This window comes from Oncorhynchus masou, unplaced genomic scaffold, assembly GCF_036934945.1.
Source record: "Oncorhynchus masou masou isolate Uvic2021 unplaced genomic scaffold, UVic_Omas_1.1 unplaced_scaffold_3461, whole genome shotgun sequence".
Taxonomy (NCBI): Eukaryota; Metazoa; Chordata; class Actinopteri; order Salmoniformes; family Salmonidae; genus Oncorhynchus; species Oncorhynchus masou.
The window spans coordinates 5001-27597 of record NW_027009870.1 but is presented as its reverse complement, the minus strand read 5'-3'; the positions used below and the strand labels follow the sequence as shown (position 1 = coordinate 27597).

The 22597-nt window shown below is 45.6% G+C and overlaps 1 protein-coding gene across 1 annotated transcript in view; it reads left to right on the top strand.

Moving 5' to 3' along the window:
* Positions 1-22597, top strand: part of LOC135534472 (regulator of G-protein signaling 7-like) — a gene marked incomplete at its 3' end in the record, with an annotated part of 31791 nt that overhangs the window by 5439 nt on the left and 3755 nt on the right. The window contains exons 3-8 of the mRNA XM_064961455.1: positions 3285-3336; positions 7927-7991; positions 8554-8630; positions 9715-9796; positions 16199-16273; positions 20312-20410. Coding sequence (XP_064817527.1) covers positions 3285-3336; positions 7927-7991; positions 8554-8630; positions 9715-9796; positions 16199-16273; positions 20312-20410 — 450 coding nt within the window. The remainder of the gene's footprint in view (positions 1-3284; positions 3337-7926; positions 7992-8553; positions 8631-9714; positions 9797-16198; positions 16274-20311; positions 20411-22597) is intronic.

Here is a 22597-nt window from a genome sequence, read left to right as displayed (position 1 = left end):
TTCACCTTTATTTAACCAGGTAGGCTAGTTGAGAACAAGTTCTCATTTGCAACTGCGACCTGGCCAAGATAAAGCATAGCAGTGTGAACAGACAACACAGAGTTACACATGGAGTAAACAATTAACAAGTCAATAACACAGTACAAAAAAGGCGAGTCTATATACATTGTGTGCAAAAGGCATGAGGAGGTAGGCGAATAATTACAATTTTGCAGATTAGCACTGGAGTGATAAATGATCAGATGGTCATGTACAGGTAGAGATACTGGTGTGCAAAAGAGCAGAAAAGTAAATAAATAAAAACAGTGTGGGGATGAGGTAGGTGAAAATGGGTGGGCTATTTACCAATAGACTATGTACAGCTGCAGCGATCGGTTAGCTGCTCAGATAGCACATGTTTGAAGTTGGTGAGGGAGATAAAAGTCTCCAACTTCAGGGATTTTTGCAATTCGTTCCAGTCACAGGCAGCAGAGTACTGGAACGAAAGGCGGCCAAATGAGGTGTTGGCTTTAGGGATGATCAGTGAGATACACCTGCTAGAGCGCGTGCTACGGATGGGTGTTGCCATCGTGACCAGTGAACTGAGATAAGGCGGAGCTTTACCTAGCATGGACTTGTAGATGACCTGGAGCCAGTGGGTCTGGCGACGAATATGTAGCGAGGGCCAGCCGACTAGAGCATACAAGTCGCAGTGGTGGGTGGTATAAGGTGCTTTAGTGACAAAACGGATGGCACTGTGATAAACTGCATCCAGTTTGCTGAGTAGAGTGTTGGAGGCAATTTTGTAGATGACATCGCCGAAGTCGAGGATCGGTAGGATAGTCAGTTTTACTAGGGTAAGTTTGGCGGCGTGAGTGAAGGAGGCTTTGTTGCGGAATAGAAAGCCGACTCTTGATTTGATTTTCAATTGGAGATGTTTGATATGAGTCTGGAAGGAGAGTTTACAGTCTAGCCAGACACCTAGGTACTTATAGGTGTCCACATATTCAAGGTCGGAACAATCCAGGGTGGTGATGCTCGTCAGGCATGCGGGTGCAGGCAGCGATCGGTTGAAAAGCATGCATTTGGTTTTACTAGCGTTTAAGAGCAGTTGGAGGCCACGGAAGGAGTGTTGTATGGCATTGAAGCTCGTTTGGAGGTTAGACAGTGTCCAAGGACGGGCCGGAAGTATATAGAATGGTGTCGTCTGCGTAGAGGAGGATCAGGGAATCACCCGCAGCAAGTAAAGGTATAAACTATAGGTGCTGTTTACAGATCAGGTGTAAACTATAGGTGCTGTTTACAGATCAGGTATAAACTATAGGTGCTGTTTACAGATCAGGTATAAACTATAGGTGCTGTTTACAGATCAGGTATAAACTATAGGTGCTGTTTACAGATCAGGTATAAACTATAGGTGCTGTTTACAGATCAGGTATAAACTATAGGTGCTGTTTACAGATCAGGTATAAACTATAGGTGCTGTTTACATATCAGGTATAAACTATAGGTGCTGTTTACAGATCAGGTATAAACTATAGGTGCTGTTTACAGATCAGGTATAAACTATAGGTGCTGTTTACAGATCAGGTATAAACTATAGGTGCTGTTTACAGATCAGGTATAAACTATAGGTAAAGTTTACAGATCAGGTATAAACTATAGGTAAAGTTTACAGATCAGGTATAAACTATAGGTGCTGTTTACAGATCAGGTATAAACTATAGGTGCTGTTTACAAATCAGGTATAAACTATAGGTAAAGTTTACAGAACAATATTGAAAACAAAAAAATATCCTTAATTCATGGGTGAGGGTAGCCTAGTGGTTAGAGCGTTGGACTAGTAACCGGAAGGTTGCGAGTTCAAACCCCTGAGCTGACAAGGTACAAATCTGTCGTTCTGCCCCTGAACAGGCAGTTAACCCACTGTTCCCAGGCCGTCATTGAAAATAAGAATGTGTTCTTAACTGACTTGCCAGGTTAAATAAAAAAAATAAAAATAAAAATCTTGAATAATATATCCCATTTAGCAGACGCTTTTGTCCAAAGCGACTTACAAGTCGGCTGGGGCCACTACTTTTACATACTTTTACATATGGGTGGCCCTACCGGGAATCGAACCCACGACGCTTGGCGTTGCAAGCGCCATGCTCTACCGACTGAGCCACACAGTAGCCCACAATAACAGAAATGATCTGAAACAATCTGGTTAAATATCCTGAATGTTCCACTATGGAGACAACAGCTAGTATTCTAGACACGTGGTTGACTCTAGTGTCTGACTGATTCTCTCTGTTAAACACGGTTCTGTTCTACTCTGATTGACGAGCTCGTCATAGACAGCTACAGTAGACAGCCAAACAAACGGCAGCTGTCAATGAGCTCCGTAGTTACAGTATAATATCACCTGTAGGGTGTCAGTCAGCGAGTACTGTCCCTGTCTCCAACTTCCTCTTCTGGTTTTTCTTTATTTGGACTATTTTCTACATTGTAGAATAAGTGATGACATCAAAACTATGAAATAACATTTATGGAATCATGGTGTAACCAAAATAGTTAAAGAAATCAAAATATATTTTTGATTTGAGATTCTTCCAAATAGCCACCCTTTGCCTTGATGACAGCTTTGCACACTCTTGGCATTCTGTCAATCAGCTTCACCTGGAATGCTTTTCCAACAGTCTTGAAGGAGTTCCCACATATGGGTCTATAGAGAGTCTTTGAGAATCATATTGGTCCATAGAGAGTCTGTTGGAATCATATGGGTCCATAGAGAGTCTGTTGGAATCATATTGGTCCATAGAGAGTCTGTTAGAATCATAGGAGTCTATAGAGTGTCTATTAGAATCATATTGGTCCATAGAGAGTCTGTTGGAATCATATGGGTCCATAGAGAGTCTGTTGGAATCATATTGGTCTATAGAGGGTCTTTGAGAATCATATTGGTCCATAGAGTCTGTTGGAATCATATGGGTCCATTGAGTGTCTATTAGAATCATTTCACCATGCTCTCTCTCTCGCTCACACTTTATTCCTCTCAATTCAAAGGGCTTTATTGGCATGGGAAACATGTAAGTGAAATAAACAATAAAAATGAACAGTGAACATTACACTCACAGAAGTTCCAAACGAATAAAGACATTACAAATGACATATGTTTATATACAGTATTGTAACGATGTGCAAATGGTTAAAGTACATAAACGGGAAAATAAATCAACTTAAATATGGGTTGTATTTACAATGTTGTTTGTTCTTCACTGATTTCCCATTTCTCCCTCCCTCCCTCTTTCCACCCCCCTCAGACTCCCTACTTCTGGCCATCTAACTGTTGGGAACCTGAGAACACAGACTATGGTGAGTACAGCAGACAATACAGCAGACGATGACCTAAATCCCCTAATTGTCACACACACACACACACACACACACACACACACACACACACACACACACACACACACACACACACACACACACACACACACACACACACACACACCATTACCCTCACTGTCTGTTTCCTGTCTGGTATACAACCAGGAGACCAATAAACCAATACCCTGTCTGTCTGTTTCCTGTCTGGTATACAACCAGGAAACCAGGAAACCAATACCCTGTCTGTCTGTTTCCTGTCTGGTATACAACCAGGAAACCAAAACCCTGTCTGTCTGTTTCCTGTCTGGTATACAACCAGGAAACCAGGAAACCAATACCCTGTCTGTCTGTTTCCTGTCTGGTATACAACCAGGAAACCAAAACCCTGTCTGTCTGTTTCCTGTCTGGTATACAACCAGGAAACCAATAAACCAATACCCTGTCTGTCTGTTTCCTGTCTGGTATACAACCAGGAAACCAATACCCTGTCTGGTACACAACCAGGAAAACCAATAAACCAATACTCTGTCTGTCTGCTTCCTGTCTGGTACACAACCAGGAAACCAATAAACCAATACCCTGTCTGGTACACAACCAGGAGACCAATAAACCAATACCCTGTCTGTCTGCAGTAGAATACAGTAGAATAGAATACAGTATATACATATGAGATGAGTAATACATAGACTAAGATACAGTAGAATAGAATACAGTATATACATATGAGATGAGTAATACATAGACTAAGATACAGTAGAATAGTATAGAATACAGTATATACATATGAGATGAGTAATACATAGACTAAGATACAGTAGAATAGAATACAGTATATACATATGAGATGAGTAAAGCAAAAATATGTAAACCTTATTAAAGTGTTCCATTATTAAAGTGGCCAGTGATTTCAAGTCAATGGGTCAGCAGCCTCTAAAGTGCAGGATTACATAACCGGGTGGAAGCTGCCTAGTGATGGCTATTTAACAGTCTGGTGTCCTTAAGATAGAAGCGGTTTTGTCTTTGGAGGGAATTGAAAGTCCGTGTTGCCCAGCAACAGCCCCAAAACATCACTGCTCTAGAGGAGATCTGCATGGAGGAATGGGCCAAAATACCAGCAACAGTGTGTGAAAACCTTGTGAAGACTTACAGAAAACATTTGACCTCTGTCATTGCCAAAAAAGGGTATGTAACAAAGTATTGAGATAAACTTTTGTTATTGACCAAATGCTTATTTTCCACCATAATTTGCAAATAAAAAAATAAAAAAATCCTAGAATGTGATTTTCTGGATTTTTTTTCTTCTCATTTTGTCTCTCATAGTTGAAGTGTACCTATGATGAAATGTACAGGCCTCTCTCATCTTTTTAAGTGGGAGAACTTGCACAATTGGTGGCTGACTAAATACTTTTTTGCCCCACTGTACGTACGGTCACTGTGGGGACGACGTTGTCGATGCACTTATTGATGAAGCCGGTGACTGAGGTGGTTTACTCCTCAATGCCATTGGATGAATCTCGGAACATATTCCAGTCTGTGCTACCAAAACAGTCCTGTAGCGTAGCATCTGAGTCATCTGACCACTTCCGTATTGAGCGAGTCACTGGTACTTCCTGCTTTAGTGTTTGCTTGTAAGCAGGAAGATAGAGTTATGGTCAGATCTCCAAATGGAGGGTGAGGGATAACTGTGTATGCGCCTCTGTTTGTGGAGGTGGTCTTGAGTTTTTTCATTTGGTTGCACATGTGACATGCTGGTAGAAGTTAGGTAAAACAGATTTAAGTTTGCCTGCATTACAGTCCCCGGGCCACTAGGAGTGTCGCTTCAGGGTGAGCAATTTCCAGTTTGATTATGGCCTTATACAGCTGGTTGCGGTCTTAGCGCCAGCATCAGTTTGTGGTGGTAAAAAGATGGCTACGAATAATATAGATGACACCTCTCTACGTATGATAGTGTAGACTACAGCTTATCATGCGGTTCTCTATCTCAGGCGAGCAATACCTCCAGACTTCATTAATATATGAAATTGCGCACCCGCTGTTTTTGACAAATTGACACTCACCCCAACCCTTCATCTTATCAGACTTGGGGATAGATGGGGATAGATGATGTGGACTGTAGGATAGCTTGGGGATAGATGAAGTGGACTGTAGGATAGCTTGGAGATAGATGAAGTGGACTGTAGGATAGCTTGGGGATAGATGAAGTGGACTGTAGGATAGCTTGGGGATAGATGAAGTGGACTGTAGGATAGCTTGGGGATAGATGAAGTGGACTGTAGGATAGCTTGGGGATAGATGAAGTGGACTGTAGGATAGCTTGGGGATAGATGAAGTGGACTGTAGGATAGCTTGGGGATAGATGAAGTGGACTGTAGGATAGCTTGGGGATAGATGAAGTGGACTGTAGGATAGCTTGGAGATAGATGATGTGGAGTGTAGGATAGCTTGGGGATAGATGATGTGGACTGTAGGATAGCTTGGGGATAGATGAAGTGGACTGTAGGATAGCTTGGGGATAGATGAAGTGGACTGTAGGATAGCTTGGGGATAGATGAAGTGGACTGTAGGATAGCTTGGGGATAGCTTTGTCTGTTTGCCACAGAAGCCTTAGCCAATCAGTGAAAACCACTGCATGACTGCCTGTATCTGTTTCTACTGACTATTTCAATCAATCAATCACATTTATTTATGAAGCCTTTTTTACCCTGAGAGTACAAAACATTAGGGCACACCTTCCTAATATTGAGTTGTACACCCTTTTGCTCTCAGAACAGCTTCTATTCGTCGGGTCGTGTACTCCACTAGGTGTCCAAAACGTTCCGCAGGGATTCTGGCCCGTGTCGACTCCAATGCTTCCCACAGTTGTGACAAGTTGGCTGGATGTGGGTGGTGGACTATTCTTGATAGACACAGGCAACTGTTGAGCGTGAAAAACCCAGCAGAGTTGCAGTTTTTGCCACACTCAGTCTGTCATGGAAAAACAGGTGTTCCAACACTCAGTGTACATCACCTGGATTCACCTGGTCAGTCTGTCATGGGAAAACAGGTGTTCCAACACTCAGTGTGCATCACCTGGATTCACCTGGTCAGTCTGTCATGGAAAAACAGGTGTTCCAACACTCAGTGTACATCACCTGGATTCACCTGGTCAGTCTGTCATGGGAAAACAGGTGTTCCAACACTCAGTGTGCATCACCTGGATTCACCTGGTCAGTCTGTCATGGGAAAACAGGTGTTCCAACACTCAGTGTACATCACCTGGATTCACCTGGTCAGTCTGTCATGGAAAACAGGTGTTCCAACACTCAGTGTACACTCAGTGTACATCACCTCAACTCAGGAGTAAATGTCAGTTGGCTCTTCATAGCCCGGCAGTCAGAGGTTGAGACAGCAGGTGGGGTAGAGAGAGAGAGAGAGAGAGACAGCAGGTGGGGTAGAGAGGGTGGGGTAGAGAGAGGGAGAGAGAGAGAGGTCGAGACAGCGGGTGGAGGAGAGAGAGAGAGGTCGAGACAGCAGGTGGGGGAGAGAGAGAGAGGTCGAGACAGCAGGTTGGGGAGAAAGAAAGAGAGAGGTCGAGACAGCAGGTGGGGTAGAGAGGGTGGGGTAGAGAGAGGGAGAGAGAGAGAGACAGCAGGTGGGGGAGAGAGAGAGAGGGAGGTCGAGACAGCAGGTGGGGGAGAGGGATAGAGGTTGAGACAGCAGGTTGGGGATAGCGAAAGAGAGAAGCAGGTCGAGACAGCAGGTAGGGGAGAGGGAGAGAGGTCGAGACAGCAGGTTGGGGAGAGCGAAAGAGAGAGGTCGAGACAGCAGGTGGGGTAGAGAGGGTGGGGTAGAGAGAAGGAGAGAGAGAGGTCGAGACAGCAGGTGGGGTAGAGAGGGTGGGGTAGAGACAGCAGGTGGGGTAGAGAGGGTGGGTTAGAGACAGCAGGTAGGGTAGAGAGGGTGGGGTAGAGACAGCAGGTGGGGTAGAGAGGGTGGGGTAGAGACAGCAGGTGGGGTAGAGAGGGTGGGGTAGAGACAGCAGGTGGGGTAGAGACAGCAAGTGGGGTAGAGAGGGTGGGGTAGAGAGAGGGAGAGAGAGAGAAGTCGAGACAGGAGGTGGAGTAGAGAGGGTGGGGTAGAGAGAGGGAGAGAGAGAGAGAGGTCGAGACAGGAGGTGGGGTAGAGAGGGTGGGGTAGAGAGAGAGAGAGAGAGGTCGAGACAGCAGCTGGGGTAGAGAGAGAGAGGTCGAGACAGCAGGGTAGCATGTCTATAACACAATATTTCTCCTGACTGACTGCTTCTGCTGACTGGCTGTTTCTCTGACTGACTGTTTCTCTGACTGACTGTTTCTCTGACTGACTGTTTCTCTGACTGACTGTTTCTCTGACTGACTGTTTCTGTTCTCTGACTGTTTCTGCTGACTGTTCTCTGACTGACTGTTTCTGCTGACTGTTCTCTGACTGACTGTTTCTGCTGACTGTTCTCTGACTGACTGTTTCTGCTGACTGTTCTCTGACTGACTGTTCTCTGACTAACTGTTTCTGCTGACTGTTCTCTGACTAACTGTTTTTCACCTCTGTCTCTTTCAGCTGTTTACCTCTGCAAAAGAACAATGCAAAACAAAGCCCGCCTGGAGCTGGCTGACTACGAAGCTGTAAGCTCCCACCTCTTCCCTCCCTCCCCCTCCCACCTCTTCCCTTCCTTCCTCCCTCCCCCTCCCACCTCTTCCCTCCCTCCCCCTCCCACCTCTTCCCTCCCTCCCCCTCCCACCTCTTCCCTCCCTCCACTTCCCTCCCTCTTCCTCCCTCCACCTTTTCCCTCCTCCCTTCTTCCACCTCTTCCCTCCCTCTCTTCACCTCCCCTTCCTCCTCCACCTCTTCCCTCCTCCACCTCCATCTCTTCCCTCTTCCTCCTCCTCCTCCCTCCCTCCACCTCTTCCCCCCTCCACCTCCATCTCTTCCCTCTTCCCTCTTCCTCCCCTCTCCACCTTTTCCCTCCTCCTCCTCTATTCTACTGTATCAGTCGTCTCTATCCGAGTGTAAAGAACAATCAACCAGTCCCACCATTCCATGGAGACAAGGCTGCTTAGTTTGGAAAGCAGTTAACTACGGTTTAAAATTCAAAACAACTGTATTTATCCCCTCAGAGGCATGTTTTATGTAAGAGGTAGTGAAACTATAAGACACTAGGTGTTTGTATGTTCCTGTGTGTTTCAGGAGAGCTTAGCCAGACTACAGAGAGCGTTCGCCAGGAAATGGGAGTTTATATTTATGCAAGCTGAAGCACAAGCAAAGTAAGTATCTCCCCCAATCTAGCGTCTCAAATGGAACCCTATCCCCTACACAGTGCACTGCTATGGGTGCTATTAGGGAATAGGGTACCATTTGGGCTGCAAGCTCATGTTGAGCTGAATTGATGCATGCAGACTGACTGGTAAAACAGCCCTTTTCCCCAACAACACAGCCTCAAGGTCTCTGCCTCAATTTACTCACAGATGTGGAAAGAGAGGAGAGGGGAGGGGAGGGAGGGGAGGGGGGAGGAGAGGAGAGGAGAGGAGAGGAGAGGGAGAGGAGGGGAGAGGAGAGGAGAGGAGGGGAGGAGGGGAGGGGAGGGGAGGGGGAGGGGAGGGGAGGGGAGGGGAGGGGAGGGAGGGGGAGGGGAGGGGAGGGAGAGGGAGGAGGGAGAGGAGAGGGAGGGAGAGGAGAGGAGAGGAGAGGAGAGGGAGAGGAGAGGAGAGGAGGAGGAGGAGGGAGGGGAGGGGAGGGGGGGAGGGGGAGGGGGAGGGGAGGGGAGGGGAGGGGGGGGGGGAGAGGAGAGGAGAGGAGGGGAGGGGAGGGGAGAGGGAGAGGGAGGAGGGAGAGGGAGAGGGAGAGGGGAGGAGAGGGAGGGGAGGGGGGGGAGGGGGAGGGGAGGGGGAGGGGAGGGGGGGGGGAGGGGGAGGGGAGAGGAGAGGAGAGGGAGAGGGGAGGGGAGGGGAGGGGAGAGGAGAGGAGAGGAGAGGAGAGGAGAGGAGAGGAGAGGAGAGGAGGAGAGGGAGTATACAGATGAAGGATTTTAATTTGAGCCCATTTGCTACAGCATTAAACTTATCCCGCAGCAACAGGAAATATAAATCATTATGTGGATTATAAATAATGAACATGTTTGCAAAGGTTGATACATTTTTTGTTGGAGAAAATCAAGTCTGAACATTTCTAAGTGAAAAATACAAACTTCAGAAGCCTTTATAAACCTCAAATACACCACGCATTTGACTTTCCTACATTTCACAAAGGTTCATGTGCGACAGGGTGATCCAAAGAAGAACCTACATCTGTAATTAAATGAATGATGGGACGTCTGTGTTACAAGGTGTCCACCTCTTTCCTTTAACACAGAGTTGACAAGAAGAGAGACAAAATTGAGAGGAAGATTCTGGACAGTCAAGAGAGAGCTTTCTGGGACGTACACAGACCAGTGGTAAGAATACAACCTTTCTGTTTCCCTGTCACCACAGACCATGTTTAGAGTGATACACTGTGCTATGTTCAGAGTGATACACTGTGTTGTGTTCAGAGTGATACACTGTGTTGTGTTCAGAGAGTGATACACTGTGTTGTGTTCAGAGTGATACACTGTGTTGTGTTCAGAGAGTGATACACTGTGTTGTGTTCAGAGAGTGATACACTGTGTTGTGTTCAGAGTGATACACTGTGTTGTGTTCAGAGTGATACACTGTGTTGTGTTCAGAGTGATACACTGTGTTGTGTTCAGAGTGTGATACACTGTGTTGTGATCAAAGAGTGTTACACTGTGTTGTGCTCAGAGTGATACACTGTGTTGTGTTCAGAGTGATACACTGTGTTGTGTTCAGAGAGTGTTACACTGTGTTGTGTTCAGAGAGTGTTACACTGTGTTGTGTTCAGAGAGTGATACACTGTGTTGTGTTCAGAGAGTGTTACACTGTGTTGTGTTCAGAAAGTGATACACTGTTGTGCTCAGGGAGAGATATAGCAGTGATAGCATATAGCAGTGATAGCTAGGCAGTAGCATATAGCAGTGATAGCTAGGCAGTAGAATATAGCAGTGATAGCTAGGCAGTAGCATATAGCAGTGATAGCTAGGCAGTAGCAAATAGCAGTATTAGCTAGGCCGCAGCATATGGCAGTGATAGCTAGGCAGTAGCATATATCAGTGATAGCTAGGCAGCAGCATATATCAGTGATAGCTAGGCAGTAGCATATATCAGTGATAGCTAGGCAGTAGCATATATCAGTGATAGCTAGGCAGCAGCATATGGCAGTGATAGCTAGGCAGCAGCATATAGCAGTGATAGCTAGGCAGCAGCATATATCAGTGATAGCTTGGCAGCAGCATATAGCAGTGATTGCTAGGCAGCAGCATATAGCAGTGATAGCTAGGCAGTAGCATATAGCAGTGATAGCTAGGCAGTAGCATATAGCAGTGATAGCTAGGCAGCAGCATATGGCAGTGATAGCTAGGCAGTAGCATATATCAGTGATAGCTAGGCAGCAGCATATATCAGTGATAGCTAGGCAGTAGCATATATCAGTGATAGCTAGGCAGTAGCATATATCAGTGATAGCTAGGCAGCAGCATATGGCAGTGATAGCTAGGCAGCAGCATATAGCAGTGATAGCTAGGCAGCAGCATATATCAGTGATAGCTTGGCAGCAGCATATAGCAGTGATAGCTAGGCAGTAGCATATATCAGTGATAGCTAGGCAGCAGCATATATCAGTGATAGCTAGGCAGCAGCATATAGCAGTGATAGCTAGGCAGTAGCATATATCAGTGATAGCTAGGCAGCAGCATATATCAGTGATAGCTAGGCAGCAGCATATATCAGTGATAGCTTGGCAGCAGCATATAGCAGTGATAGCTAGGCAGTAGCATATATCAGTGATAGCTAGGCAGCAGCATATATCAGTGATAGCTAGGCAGTAGCATATAGCAGTGATAGCTAGGCAGTAGCATATAGCAGTGATAGCTAGGCAGTAGCATATAGCAGTGATAGCTTGGCAGTAGCATATAGCAGTGATAGCAAGGCAGTAGCATATAGAGGTTAATAGCACTGGGTTAATAAGCAGAGCATGGCACACAACATAACCACACTATGTACAGAGACTAACCTAGCAGACAGTAAGACCAGGGTCAACTAGCATGAGAAACAGTGATAAGCTAGCATGCTAGTCTAGTAGGCCACAGGCTGTGGATTGTAGCACACAGTGTGTACAGTGGAGGGCTAGTAGGCCTCAGGCTATAGGCCAGCATGCAACATTAGCACTATGGTTAGCAGCTAATCCGTTGACATGATATGGCTAACAATGCAAATAGGTGAACAGCAGCCATCTTAGTTGTGGCCAGGAAGTGACTGTGGATGTGATGACGTCCCTGGTCGCCATACTTGTTGTGTAACAGCAACCATAACGGGCTGGTAGCCTACCTTAGCAGTAACCTTCTGGACAATGGGGTCAGGCTGAGGCAGAGCATTGTAGCCTACCTCAGCAGTTAAAAGCTACATGTGTTGTCTCTCCCAGGGCCAACGAGAAGCTTAATTCAGGAGCTCGGATTTTTAACACCCTCTAATTTTAACACCCTTTAACTGAGGACGTAGCCTGAGTCTAGCCTGAAATACAGACCTGTTTTGTGTTAACATTCCACTCCGTGTATTCTGCGTCGTACTGTATGTTTGGCATGACAAGGAGTGGAACGATAGCCCAAACAGACTGGTACCCAGGCTAGCCTGACTCGCTAGTGGTGAAAGAATCAAAACAGTGTGAAACCAAGTTATTTGGTGTTCTCCGTTCCAGTTTATGTAACAGAGTGGGCCGAATCTTCACCCGTTGACAATATATCCTCCAAAACACCGGCTTCTTGGCCATTATCACTTAAATGTTCACCAATCTGATTGAATAGTAGACCGTGGTATTCAGGGGCCAGATAAACCTTCCCATTTAACCCCCTTTGGATGTGTTTAATGTCCTTCAAAATCAGACAACGCTTCAGCCAGACAGAAACTCATTTCCCCATCACATCAAGTACGGGGCTGTGTCCCAAATGGCACCCTATGGGCCCTGGTTAAAAGGGATCTATATTGGCAATAGGGTGCCATTTGGGACCCAAAGATGAATTCTCAGTATCTCCCATCTAACTCCCTGGACTGTTGGAGATGAGGACCAACTCCCTGGTGTTCAGTCAGTAGTGTTATTGGTCTAAAGGGACGTACTGTTGGACATGAGGACCGTCTGACTCCCTGGTGTTCAGTCAGTAGTGTTATTGGTCTAAAGGGACGTACTGTTGGAGATGAGGACCGTCCGACTCCCTGGTGTTCAGTCAGTAGTGTTATTGGCCTAAAGGGACGTACTGTTGGAGATGAGGACCGACTCCCTGGTGTTCAGTCAGTAGTGTTATTGGTCTAAAGGGACGTACTGTTGGACATGAGGACCGTCTGACTCCCTGGTGTTCAGTCAGTAGTGTTATTGGTCTAAAGGGACGTACTGTTGGAGATGAGGACCGTCCGACTCCCTGGTGTTCAGTCAGTAGTGTTATTGGCCTAAAGGGACGTACTGTTGGAGATGAGGACCGACTCCCTGGTGTTCAGTCAGTAGTGTTATTGGCCTAAAGGGACGTACTGTTGGAGACGAGGACCGACTCCCTGGTGTTCAGTCAGTAGTGTTATTGGTCTAAAGGGACGTACTGTTGGAGACGAGGACCGACTCCCTGGTGTTCAGTCAGTAGTGTTATTGGTCTAAAGGGAAGGAATGTTGGAGATGAGGACCGACTCCCTGGTGTTCAGTCAGTAGTGTTATTGGTCTAAAGGGACGTACTGTTGGACATGAGGACTGACTCCCTGGTGTTCAGTCAGTAGTGTTATTGGCCTAAAGGGACGTACTGTTGGAGACGAGGACCGACTCCCTGGTGTTGTCAGTAGTGTTATTGGCCTAATGGGACGTACTGTTGGACATGAGGACCGTCTGACTCCCTGGTGTTCAGTCAGTAGTGTTATTGGCCTAAAGGGACGTACTGTTGGAGACGAGGACCGACTCCCTGGTGTTCAGTCAGTAGTGTTATTGGCCTAAAGGGACGTACTGTTGGAGACGAGGACCGACTCCCTGGTGTTCAGTCAGTAGTGTTATTGGTCTAAAGGGACGTACTGTTGGACATGAGGACCGACTCCCTGGTGTTCAGTCAGTAGTGTTATTGGTCTAAAGGGACGTACTGTTGGACATGAGGACCGACTCCCTGGTGTTCAGTCAGTAGTGTTATTGGTCTAAAGGGACGTACTGTTGGAGACGAGGACCGACTCCCTGGTGTTCAGTCAGTAGTGTTATTGGCCTAATGGGACGTACCAATTTGTAAGTCGCTCTGGATAAGAGCGTCTGCTAAATGACTTAAATGTAAATGTAAATGTACTGTTGGACATGAGGACCGACTCCCTGGTGTTCAGTCAGTAGTGTTATTGGCCTAATGGGAATGTGAAAATGTAGACATGTAAATGAATCATTTCACCAATTCGATGCCTTTTGAGAAGTGTAACTTGATTTTTAAAAAAAGTTTCATTTTAACATTCTGCTATTAAAAAGCACATGTTCAACTTCCTAAAATTCCCGTTTTTTCCCATCTCAAGAGGTTAAATAAAAAATAAAAAGTACTATAGTAACTGCCAAATAAAATAACAAGGTTGACCGTAATAGAGTTGACCTAACAGGGTTGAGGATTTCATCTTCAATCATCCATCCCCTTGTGACAGGGGCAAATGGAGGCCTGTTGGATGCAATGGCAATTGAAAGCAAGCTTCACAAAAAAAGTTGAAATCATTACAATATTTCTAGCCTGTCTATCTATGGGTGACAGAGTTGACGTGTTGTGCTCGACCCGCTCAGCTTTCCACCACAAAACACCAGAAAATGTCCAAGAAGATTAAAACCAGCTCACTTGCCTTTACACACTATGATTTGATGATGAGATATTCATAGATATTTTTGAAAAAAAATATAAACAAATGATAGATTAACCATATTAAAACAAGAGTTCAGTTCATGTAATATGAGGGATAGAAGTACATCAACCACTTGTCACATGAAATAAATCATTTTCAGAAATGACTGTCAAAGCAACGAAATAACTTTTTCATTTTTTTATTTAACCTGTCTAGGACTGGGGTTCCACTAGCGGAAGTATTCTCCTTAATGCAACCGCTATGTCAGATTATTATTTTTTTTTACTGAGAAAGCAAACCATGCAATAATCTGAGTACAGCCAAAAAAATACCCGCCATATTGGGTAGTCAACATTACTCATAAATAGCATTTTAAATATTCACTTACCTTTGATGATCTTCATCAGAATGCACTCCCAGGAATCGCAGTTCCACCATAAGTGTTTGATTTGTTTGATAATGTCCATCAGTTATGTCCAAATATCTTCTTTTGTTAGGGCGTTTGGTAAACAAATCCAAAAGCGCGTTCAGTTCGCACCGAAGTCTATACAGTCTGGAGAAGACTGATGTAAATGTGTCCTTGTTCCACAGCCTGGAGCTTTTGTTAGGGCGTTTGGTAAACAAATCCAAAAGCGCGTTCAGGTCACGCCGAACGTCGGACGAAATGTTCAAAAAGGTTCCGTTACAAACTGTAGAAACATGCCAAACTAAGTATGGACTCAATCTTTAGGATGTTTTTTTCCAACCGGACAATTCCTTTGTCTGTACAAATGAAGTGGAACGTAGCTACTTTTCACGTGAGCGCGCCAGACCACCAGACAGAGGCTGTGGCACTCTGCCAGACCACTCACTCAAAGAGCCCTTATGAGCCCCTCCTTCAGAATAGAATCCTCAAAACAGGTTTTAAATACTGTTGACATCTAGTGGAAGCCTTGGGAATTCAAACTTAACTAATATCACCCTGTATCTTCAATGGGGGCTGAGTTGAAGAACTACGAACCTCAGATTTCCCACTTCCTGGTTGGATTTTTTCTCAGGTTTTTGCCTGCCATTTGAGTTCTGTTATACTCACATATATCATTCAGAATGTTTTCTATCCAAATTTGCTAATAAGCCGGAAATTCAGGATACTGCCCCCTCTATCCCTGCCTTAAGAAGTTCTGGAAATGTGGAAAAGTGTCTACAGCCTGGAGAAGACTGATGTAAATGTGTCCTTGTTCCTCTATACAGCCTGGAGAAGACTGATGTAAATGTGTCCTTGTTTCTCTATACAGCCTGGAGAAGACTGATGTAAATGTGTCCTTGTTTCTCTATACAGCCTGGAGAAGACTGATGTAAATGTGTCCTTGTTCCACAGTCTGGAGAAGACTGATGTAAATGTGTCCTTGTTTCTCTATACAGCCTGGAGAAGACTGATGTTAATGTGTCCTTGTTTCTCTATACAGCCTGGAGAAGACTGATGTAAATGTGTCCTTGTTCCACAGCCTGGAGAAGACTGATGTAAATGTGTCCTTGTTTCTCTATACAGCCTGGAGAAGACTGATGTAAATGTGTCCTTGTTCCACAGCCTGGAGAAGACTGATGTAAATGTGTCCTTGTTTCTCTATACAGCCTGGAGAAGACTGATGTAAATGTGTCCTTGTTTCTCTATACAGCCTGGAGAAGACTGATGTAAATGTGTCCTTGTTTCTCTATACAGCCTGGAGAAGACTGATGTAAATGTGTCCTTGTTTCTCTATACAGCCTGGAGAAGACTGATGTAAATGTGTCCTTGTTTCTCTATACAGCCTGGAGAAGACTAATGGAAATGTGTCCTTGTTTCTCTATACAGCCTGGAGTAGACTAATGGAAATGTGTCCTTGTTTCTCTATACAGCCTGGAGAAGACTGATGTAAATGTGTCCTTGTTTCTCTATACAGCCTGGATGTGTGAACACAACAGAGGCCGACATCAAGAAGTCCTCAAGGATGAAGCAGCCTCATAAAACAAGAAAGGTATGAATTGTCATATGTACTGTAATATGAACCGTAAAATCTACTGTAATACAGTGGGGAGAACGAGTATTTGATAACCTGTAAAATCGGCAGTGTTTCCTACTTATAAAGCATGTAGAGGTCTGTAATTTTTTTATCATAGGTACACTTCAACTGCGAGAGACGGAATATAAAACAATAATCCAGAAAATCACATTGTATGATTTTTAAGTAATTAATTTGCATTTTATTGCATGACATAAGTATTTGATACATCAGAAAAGCAGAACTTAATATTTGGTACAGTAACCTTTGTTTGCAATTACAGAGATCATACGTTTCCTGTAGTTCTTGACCAGGTTTGCACACACTGGAGCAGGGATTTTGGCCCACTCCTCCATACAGACCTTCTCCAGATCCTTCAGGTTTCGGAGCTGTCGCTGGGACTTTCAGCTCCCTCCAAAGATTTTCTATTGGGCTCAGGGCTGGAGACTGGCTAGGCCACTCCAGGACCTTGAGATGCTTCTTACGGAGCCACTCCTTAGTTGCCCTGGCTGTGTTTTTCGGGTTGTTGTCATGCTGGAAGACCCAGCCACGACCCATCTTCAATGCTCTTACTGAGGGAAGGAGGTTGTTGGCCAAGATCTTGCGATACATGGCCCCATCCATCCTCCCCTCAATACGGTGCAGTCGTCCTGTCCCCTTTGCAGAAAAGCATCCCCAAAGAATTATGTTTCCACCTCCATGCTTCACGGTTGGGACAGTGTTCTTGGGGTTGTACTCATCCTTCTTCTTCCTCCAAACACTGCGTGTGGAGTTTAGACCAAAAAGCTCTATTTTTGTCTCATCAGACCACATGACCTTCTCCCATTCCTCCTCTGGATCATCCAGATGGTCATTGGCAAACTTCAGATGGGCCTGGACATGCGCTGGCTTGAGTAGGGGGACCTTGCATGCGCTGCAGGATTTTAATCCATGATGGCGTAATGTGTTACTAATGGTTTTCTTTGAGACTGTGGTCCCAGCTCTCTTCAGGTCATTGACCAGGTCCTGCCGTGTAGAGGGAGAGGATGTGGTGACAGCAGAGACAGAGAGAGAGGTTGTGGTGACAGCAGAGAGAGAGAGAGAGGATGTGGTGACATCAGTGACACAGAGAGAGAGAGAAAGCAAGAGAGAGAGAGGATGTGGTGACAGCAGTGACACAGAGAGAGAGAAAAAGGATGTGGTGACAGCATTTACATTTACATTACATTTAAGTCATTTAGCAGACGCTCTTATCCAGAGCGACTTACAAATTGGTGAATTCACCTTATGACATCCAGTGGAACAGCCACTTTACAATAGTGCATCTAAATCATTTAAGGGGGGGGGGGTGAGAAGAATTAGTTTATCCTATCCTAGGTATTCCTTAAAGAGGTGGGGTTTCAGGTGTCTCCGGAAGGTGGTGATTGACTCCGCTGTCCAGGCGTCGTGAGGGAGTTTGTTCCACCATTGGGGGGCCAGAGCAGCGAACAGTTTTGACTGGGCTGAGCGGGAACTGTACTTCCTCAGTGGTAGGGAGGCGAGCAGGCCAGAGGTGGATGAACGCAGTGCCCTTGTTTGGGTGTAGGGCCTGATCAGAGCCTGGAGGTACTGCGGTGCCGTTCCCCTCACAGCTCCGTAGGCAAGCACCATGGTCTTGTAGCGGATGCGAGCTTCAACTGGAAGCCAGTGGAGAGAGCGGAGGAGCGGGGTGACGTGAGAGAACTTGGGAAGGTTGAACACCAGACGGGCTGCGGCGTTCTGGATGAGTTGTAGGGGTTTAATGGCACAGGCAGGGAGCCCAGCCAACAGCGAGTTGCAGTAATCCAGACGGGAGATGACAAGTGCCTGGATTAGGACCTGCGCCGCTTCCTGTGTGAGGCAGGGTCGTACTCTGCGGATGTTGTAGAGCATGAACCTACAGGAACGGGCCACCGCCTTGATGTTAGTTGAGAACGACAGGGTGTTGTCCAGGATCACGCCAAGGTTCTTAGCGCTCTGGGAGGAGGACACAATGGAGTTGTCAACCGTGATGGCGAGATCATGGAACGGGCAGTCCTTCCCCGGGAGGAAGAGCAGCTCCGTCTTGCCGAGGTTCAGCTTGAGGTGGTGATCCGTCATCCACACTGATATGTCTGCCAGACATGCAGAGATGCGATTCGCCACCTGGTCATCAGAAGGGGGAAAGGAGAAGATTAATTGTGTGTCGTCTGCATAGCAATGATAGGAGAGACCATGTGAGGTTATGACAGAGCCAAGTGACTTGGTGTATAGCGAGAATAGGAGAGGGCCTAGAACAGAGCCCTGGGGGACACCAGTGGTGAGAGCGCGTGGCGAGGAGACAGATTCTCGCCACGCCACCTGGTAGGAGCGACCTGTCAGGTAGGACGCAATCCAAGCGTGGGCCGCGCCGGAGATGCCCAACTCGGAGAGGGTGGAGAGGAGGATCTGATGGTTCACAGTATCGAAGGCAGCCGATAGGTTTAGAAGGATGAGAGCAGAGGAGAGAGAGTTAGCTTTAGCAGTGCGGAGCGCCTCCGTGATACAGAGAAGAGCAGTCTCAGTTGAATGACTAGTCTTGAAACCTGACTGATTTGGATCAAGAAGGTCATTCTGAGAGAGATAGCGGGAGAGCTGGCCAAGGACGGCACGTTCAAGAGTTTTGGAGAGAAAAGAAAGAAGGGATACTGGTCTGTAGTTGTTGACATCGGAGGGATCGAGTGTAGGTTTTTTCAGAAGGGGTGCAACTCTCGCTCTCTTGAAGACGGAAGGGACGTAGCCAGCGGTCAGGGATGAGTTGATGAGCGAGGTGAGGTAAGGGAGAAGGTCTCCGGAAATGGTCTGGAGAAGAGAGGAGGGGATAGGGTCAAGCGGGCAGGTTGTTGGGCGGCCGGCCGTCACAAGAAGCGAGATTTCATCTGGAGAGAGAGGGGAGAAAGAGGTCAGAGCACAGGGTAGGGCAGTGTGAGCAGAACCAGCAGTGTCGTGACACAGAGAGAGAGAGAGAGAGAGAGAGACAAGACAAGGACAGCCCATTCAAACTGACACAGAGGAGCAAGACAAGGACAGCCCCTTCACACTGATACAGAGGAGCAAGACAAGGACAGCCCATTCAAACGGACACAGAGGAGCAAGACAAGGACAGCCCCGTCACACTGATACAGAGGAGCAAGACAAGGACAGCCCATTCAAACTGTCACACACAAACTATCTTCGTCTCTTCAACTCTCCCTCTCTTTTTTTGTTTATTTTATGTATTTAACAGGGCAAGTCAGTTAAGAACAAATTCTTATTTACAATGACGGCCTTACCTCTGAAAAACCTGGACGACGCTGGGCCAATTGTGCTCCGCCCAATAGGACTCCAAATCACAGCCGGATGTGATTGATTGATTGATTGATTTCTCTCTCTCTCTCTCTCTCTCTCTCTCTCTCTCTCTCTCTCACACGCAAATTGTAACAGTGAGAACAATAACCACAGACAACTTAAATTACCGTCAAACACTCAGGGTTTATTTCTAAACACAAGGTAAGGAGGGGGGGGGGGGCAGGAAAAGGGGCTGAGCTGGACCCAAGGAAATAAACAAATATCCCAAAACACCCCTAGACTAGCCTACTTCAATACAGCTAACTCACTAACAAAAAATACAGCGGGTGGTCCGCCCAGTTCTAACTAGGGGATTTAGACGTTTACCTACGGGTAGTGTATGCCCATGGGCGACTTGTCATGGTACCCCCTTTTCCCACCAGCAAACAAACAGTCAAACACAATAACCAAAACAATACTCACAGGGTAACAGACACAGTGACATGTAGTTGATAAACCAAACCAGAGATCTACAGACAGATTGAGCCCCTGAGAAAACAACTGACAGGGGTTTTAAACCAAGGGAAAGGGAGTGTGATTGGGTCAGGGAAACAGGAGGTGTGTCTTCTGATTGATGACTGATTGGTGAATGATGTTTGCCACCTGTGAGGGGAGAAGGAGAGAAAAGAAACACAGGATACCCGTTTCCGTAACAAGGATGTTTCTCTCCAGTCTGTGTACAGCCTCCAGAATGACGTCCGGAGCCACAGCCCCGCCCACGCCCCCGCCCCAGAGGTCAAAGAGCCCAGGGAGGAGGAGCTACGTCAGCAGGTAATGGCATCAGGGCCAATTACAAAAGAGGATTCTTCCTGAGCAGATGGCAACAAATATCCATCAAACTGCAATGACGTCACAGTGTTTTCTGGTAGAATGGGCCTTTAAAACAACAGAATGGTCGTTATCTTGACTCTATCATGTCACAGTGTTTTCTGGTAGAATGGGCCTTTAAAAACAACAGAATGGTCGTTATCCTGACTCTATCATGTCACAGTGTTTTCTGGTAGAATGGGCCTTTAAAAACAACAGAATGGCCGTTATCCTGACTCTATCATGTCACAGTGTTTTCTGGTAGAATGGGCCTTTAAAAACAACAGAATGGCCGTTATCTTGACTCTATCATGTCACAGTGTTTTTTGGTAGAATGGGCCTTTAAAAACAACAGAATGGCCGTTATCTTGACTCTATCATGTCACAGTGTTTTCTGGTAGAATGGGCCTTTAAAAACAACAGAATGGTCGTTATCTTGACCCTATGACGTCACAGTGTTTTCTGGTAGAATGGGCCTTTAAAAACAACAGAATGGTCGTTATCCTGACTCTATCATGTCACAGTGTTTTCTGGTAGAATGGGCCTTTAAAAACAACAGAAAGGTCGTTATCTTGACTCTATCATGTCACAGTGTTTTCTGGTAGAATGGGCCTTTAAAAACAACAGAATGGTCGTTATCTTGACTCTATCATGTCACAGTGTTTTCTGGTAGAATGGGCCTTTAAAAACAACAGAAAGGCCGTTATCTTGACTCTATCATGTCACAGTGTTTTCTGGTAGAATGGGCCTTTAAAAACAACAGAATGGTCGTTATCTTGACCCTATCATGTCACAGTGTTTTCTGGTAGAATGGGCCTTTAAAAACAACAGAATGGTCGTTATCTTGACTCTATCATGTCACAGTGTTTTCTGGTAGAATGGGCCTTTAAAAACAACAGAATGGTCGTTATCTTGACTCTATCATGTTACCTGACATATTGATCGTTATCTTGACTCTATCATGTTACCTGACATATTGATCGTTATCTTGACTCTATCATGGTACCTGACATATTGGTCGTTATCTTGACCCTATCATGTTACCTGACATATTGATCGTTATCTTGACTCTATCATGTCATCTGACATATTGATCGTTATCTTGACTCTATCATGTTACCTGACATATTGATCGTTATCTTGACTCTATCATGTCATCTGACATATTGATCGTTATCTGGTCATCTGACATATTGATCGTTATCTTGACATGATGACTCCTTGCTGTCCCCAGTCCACCTGGCCGTGCTGCTGCTCCAGTTTCAACTGTTCTGCCTTATTATTATTCGACCATGCTGGTCATTTATGAACATTTGAACATCTTGGCCATGTTCTGTTATAATCTCTACCCGGCACAGCCAGAAGAGGACTGGCCACCCCACATAGCCTGGTTCCTCTCTAGGTTTCTTCCTAGGTTTTGGCTTTTCTAGGGAGTTTTTCCTAGCCACCGTGCTTCTACACCTGCATTGCTTGCTGTTTGGGGTTTTAGGCTGGGTTTCTGTACAGCACTTTGAGATATCAGCTGATGTACGAAGGGCTATATAAATAAATTTGATTTGATTTGATTTGATCCTATCATGTTACCTGACATATTGATCGTTATCTTGACTCTATCATGTTACCTGACATATTGATCGTTATCTGGTCATCTGACTGTTATCTGGTCGTCTGACATATTGATCGTTATCTGGTCGTCTGACATATTGATTGTTATCTGGGTGTCTGACATATTGATCGTTATCTGGGTGTCTGACATATTGATCGTTATCTGGGTGTCTGACATATTGATCGTTATCTGGGTATCTGACATATTGATAGTTATCTGGGTGTCTGACATATTGATAGTTATCTGGGTGTCTGACATATTGATCGTTATCTGGGTATCTGACATATTGATCGTTATCTGGTCGTCTGACATATTGATCGTTATCTGGTCGTCTGACATATTGATCGTTATCTGGTCGTCTGACATATTGATCGTTATCTGGGTGTCTGACATACTGAATGTTATCTGGGTGTCTGACATATTGATCGTTATCTGGTCGTCTGACATATTGATCGTTATCTGGTCGTCTGACATATTGATCGTTATCTGGTCATCTGACATATTGATCGTTATCTGGGTATCTGACATATTGATCGTTATCTGGG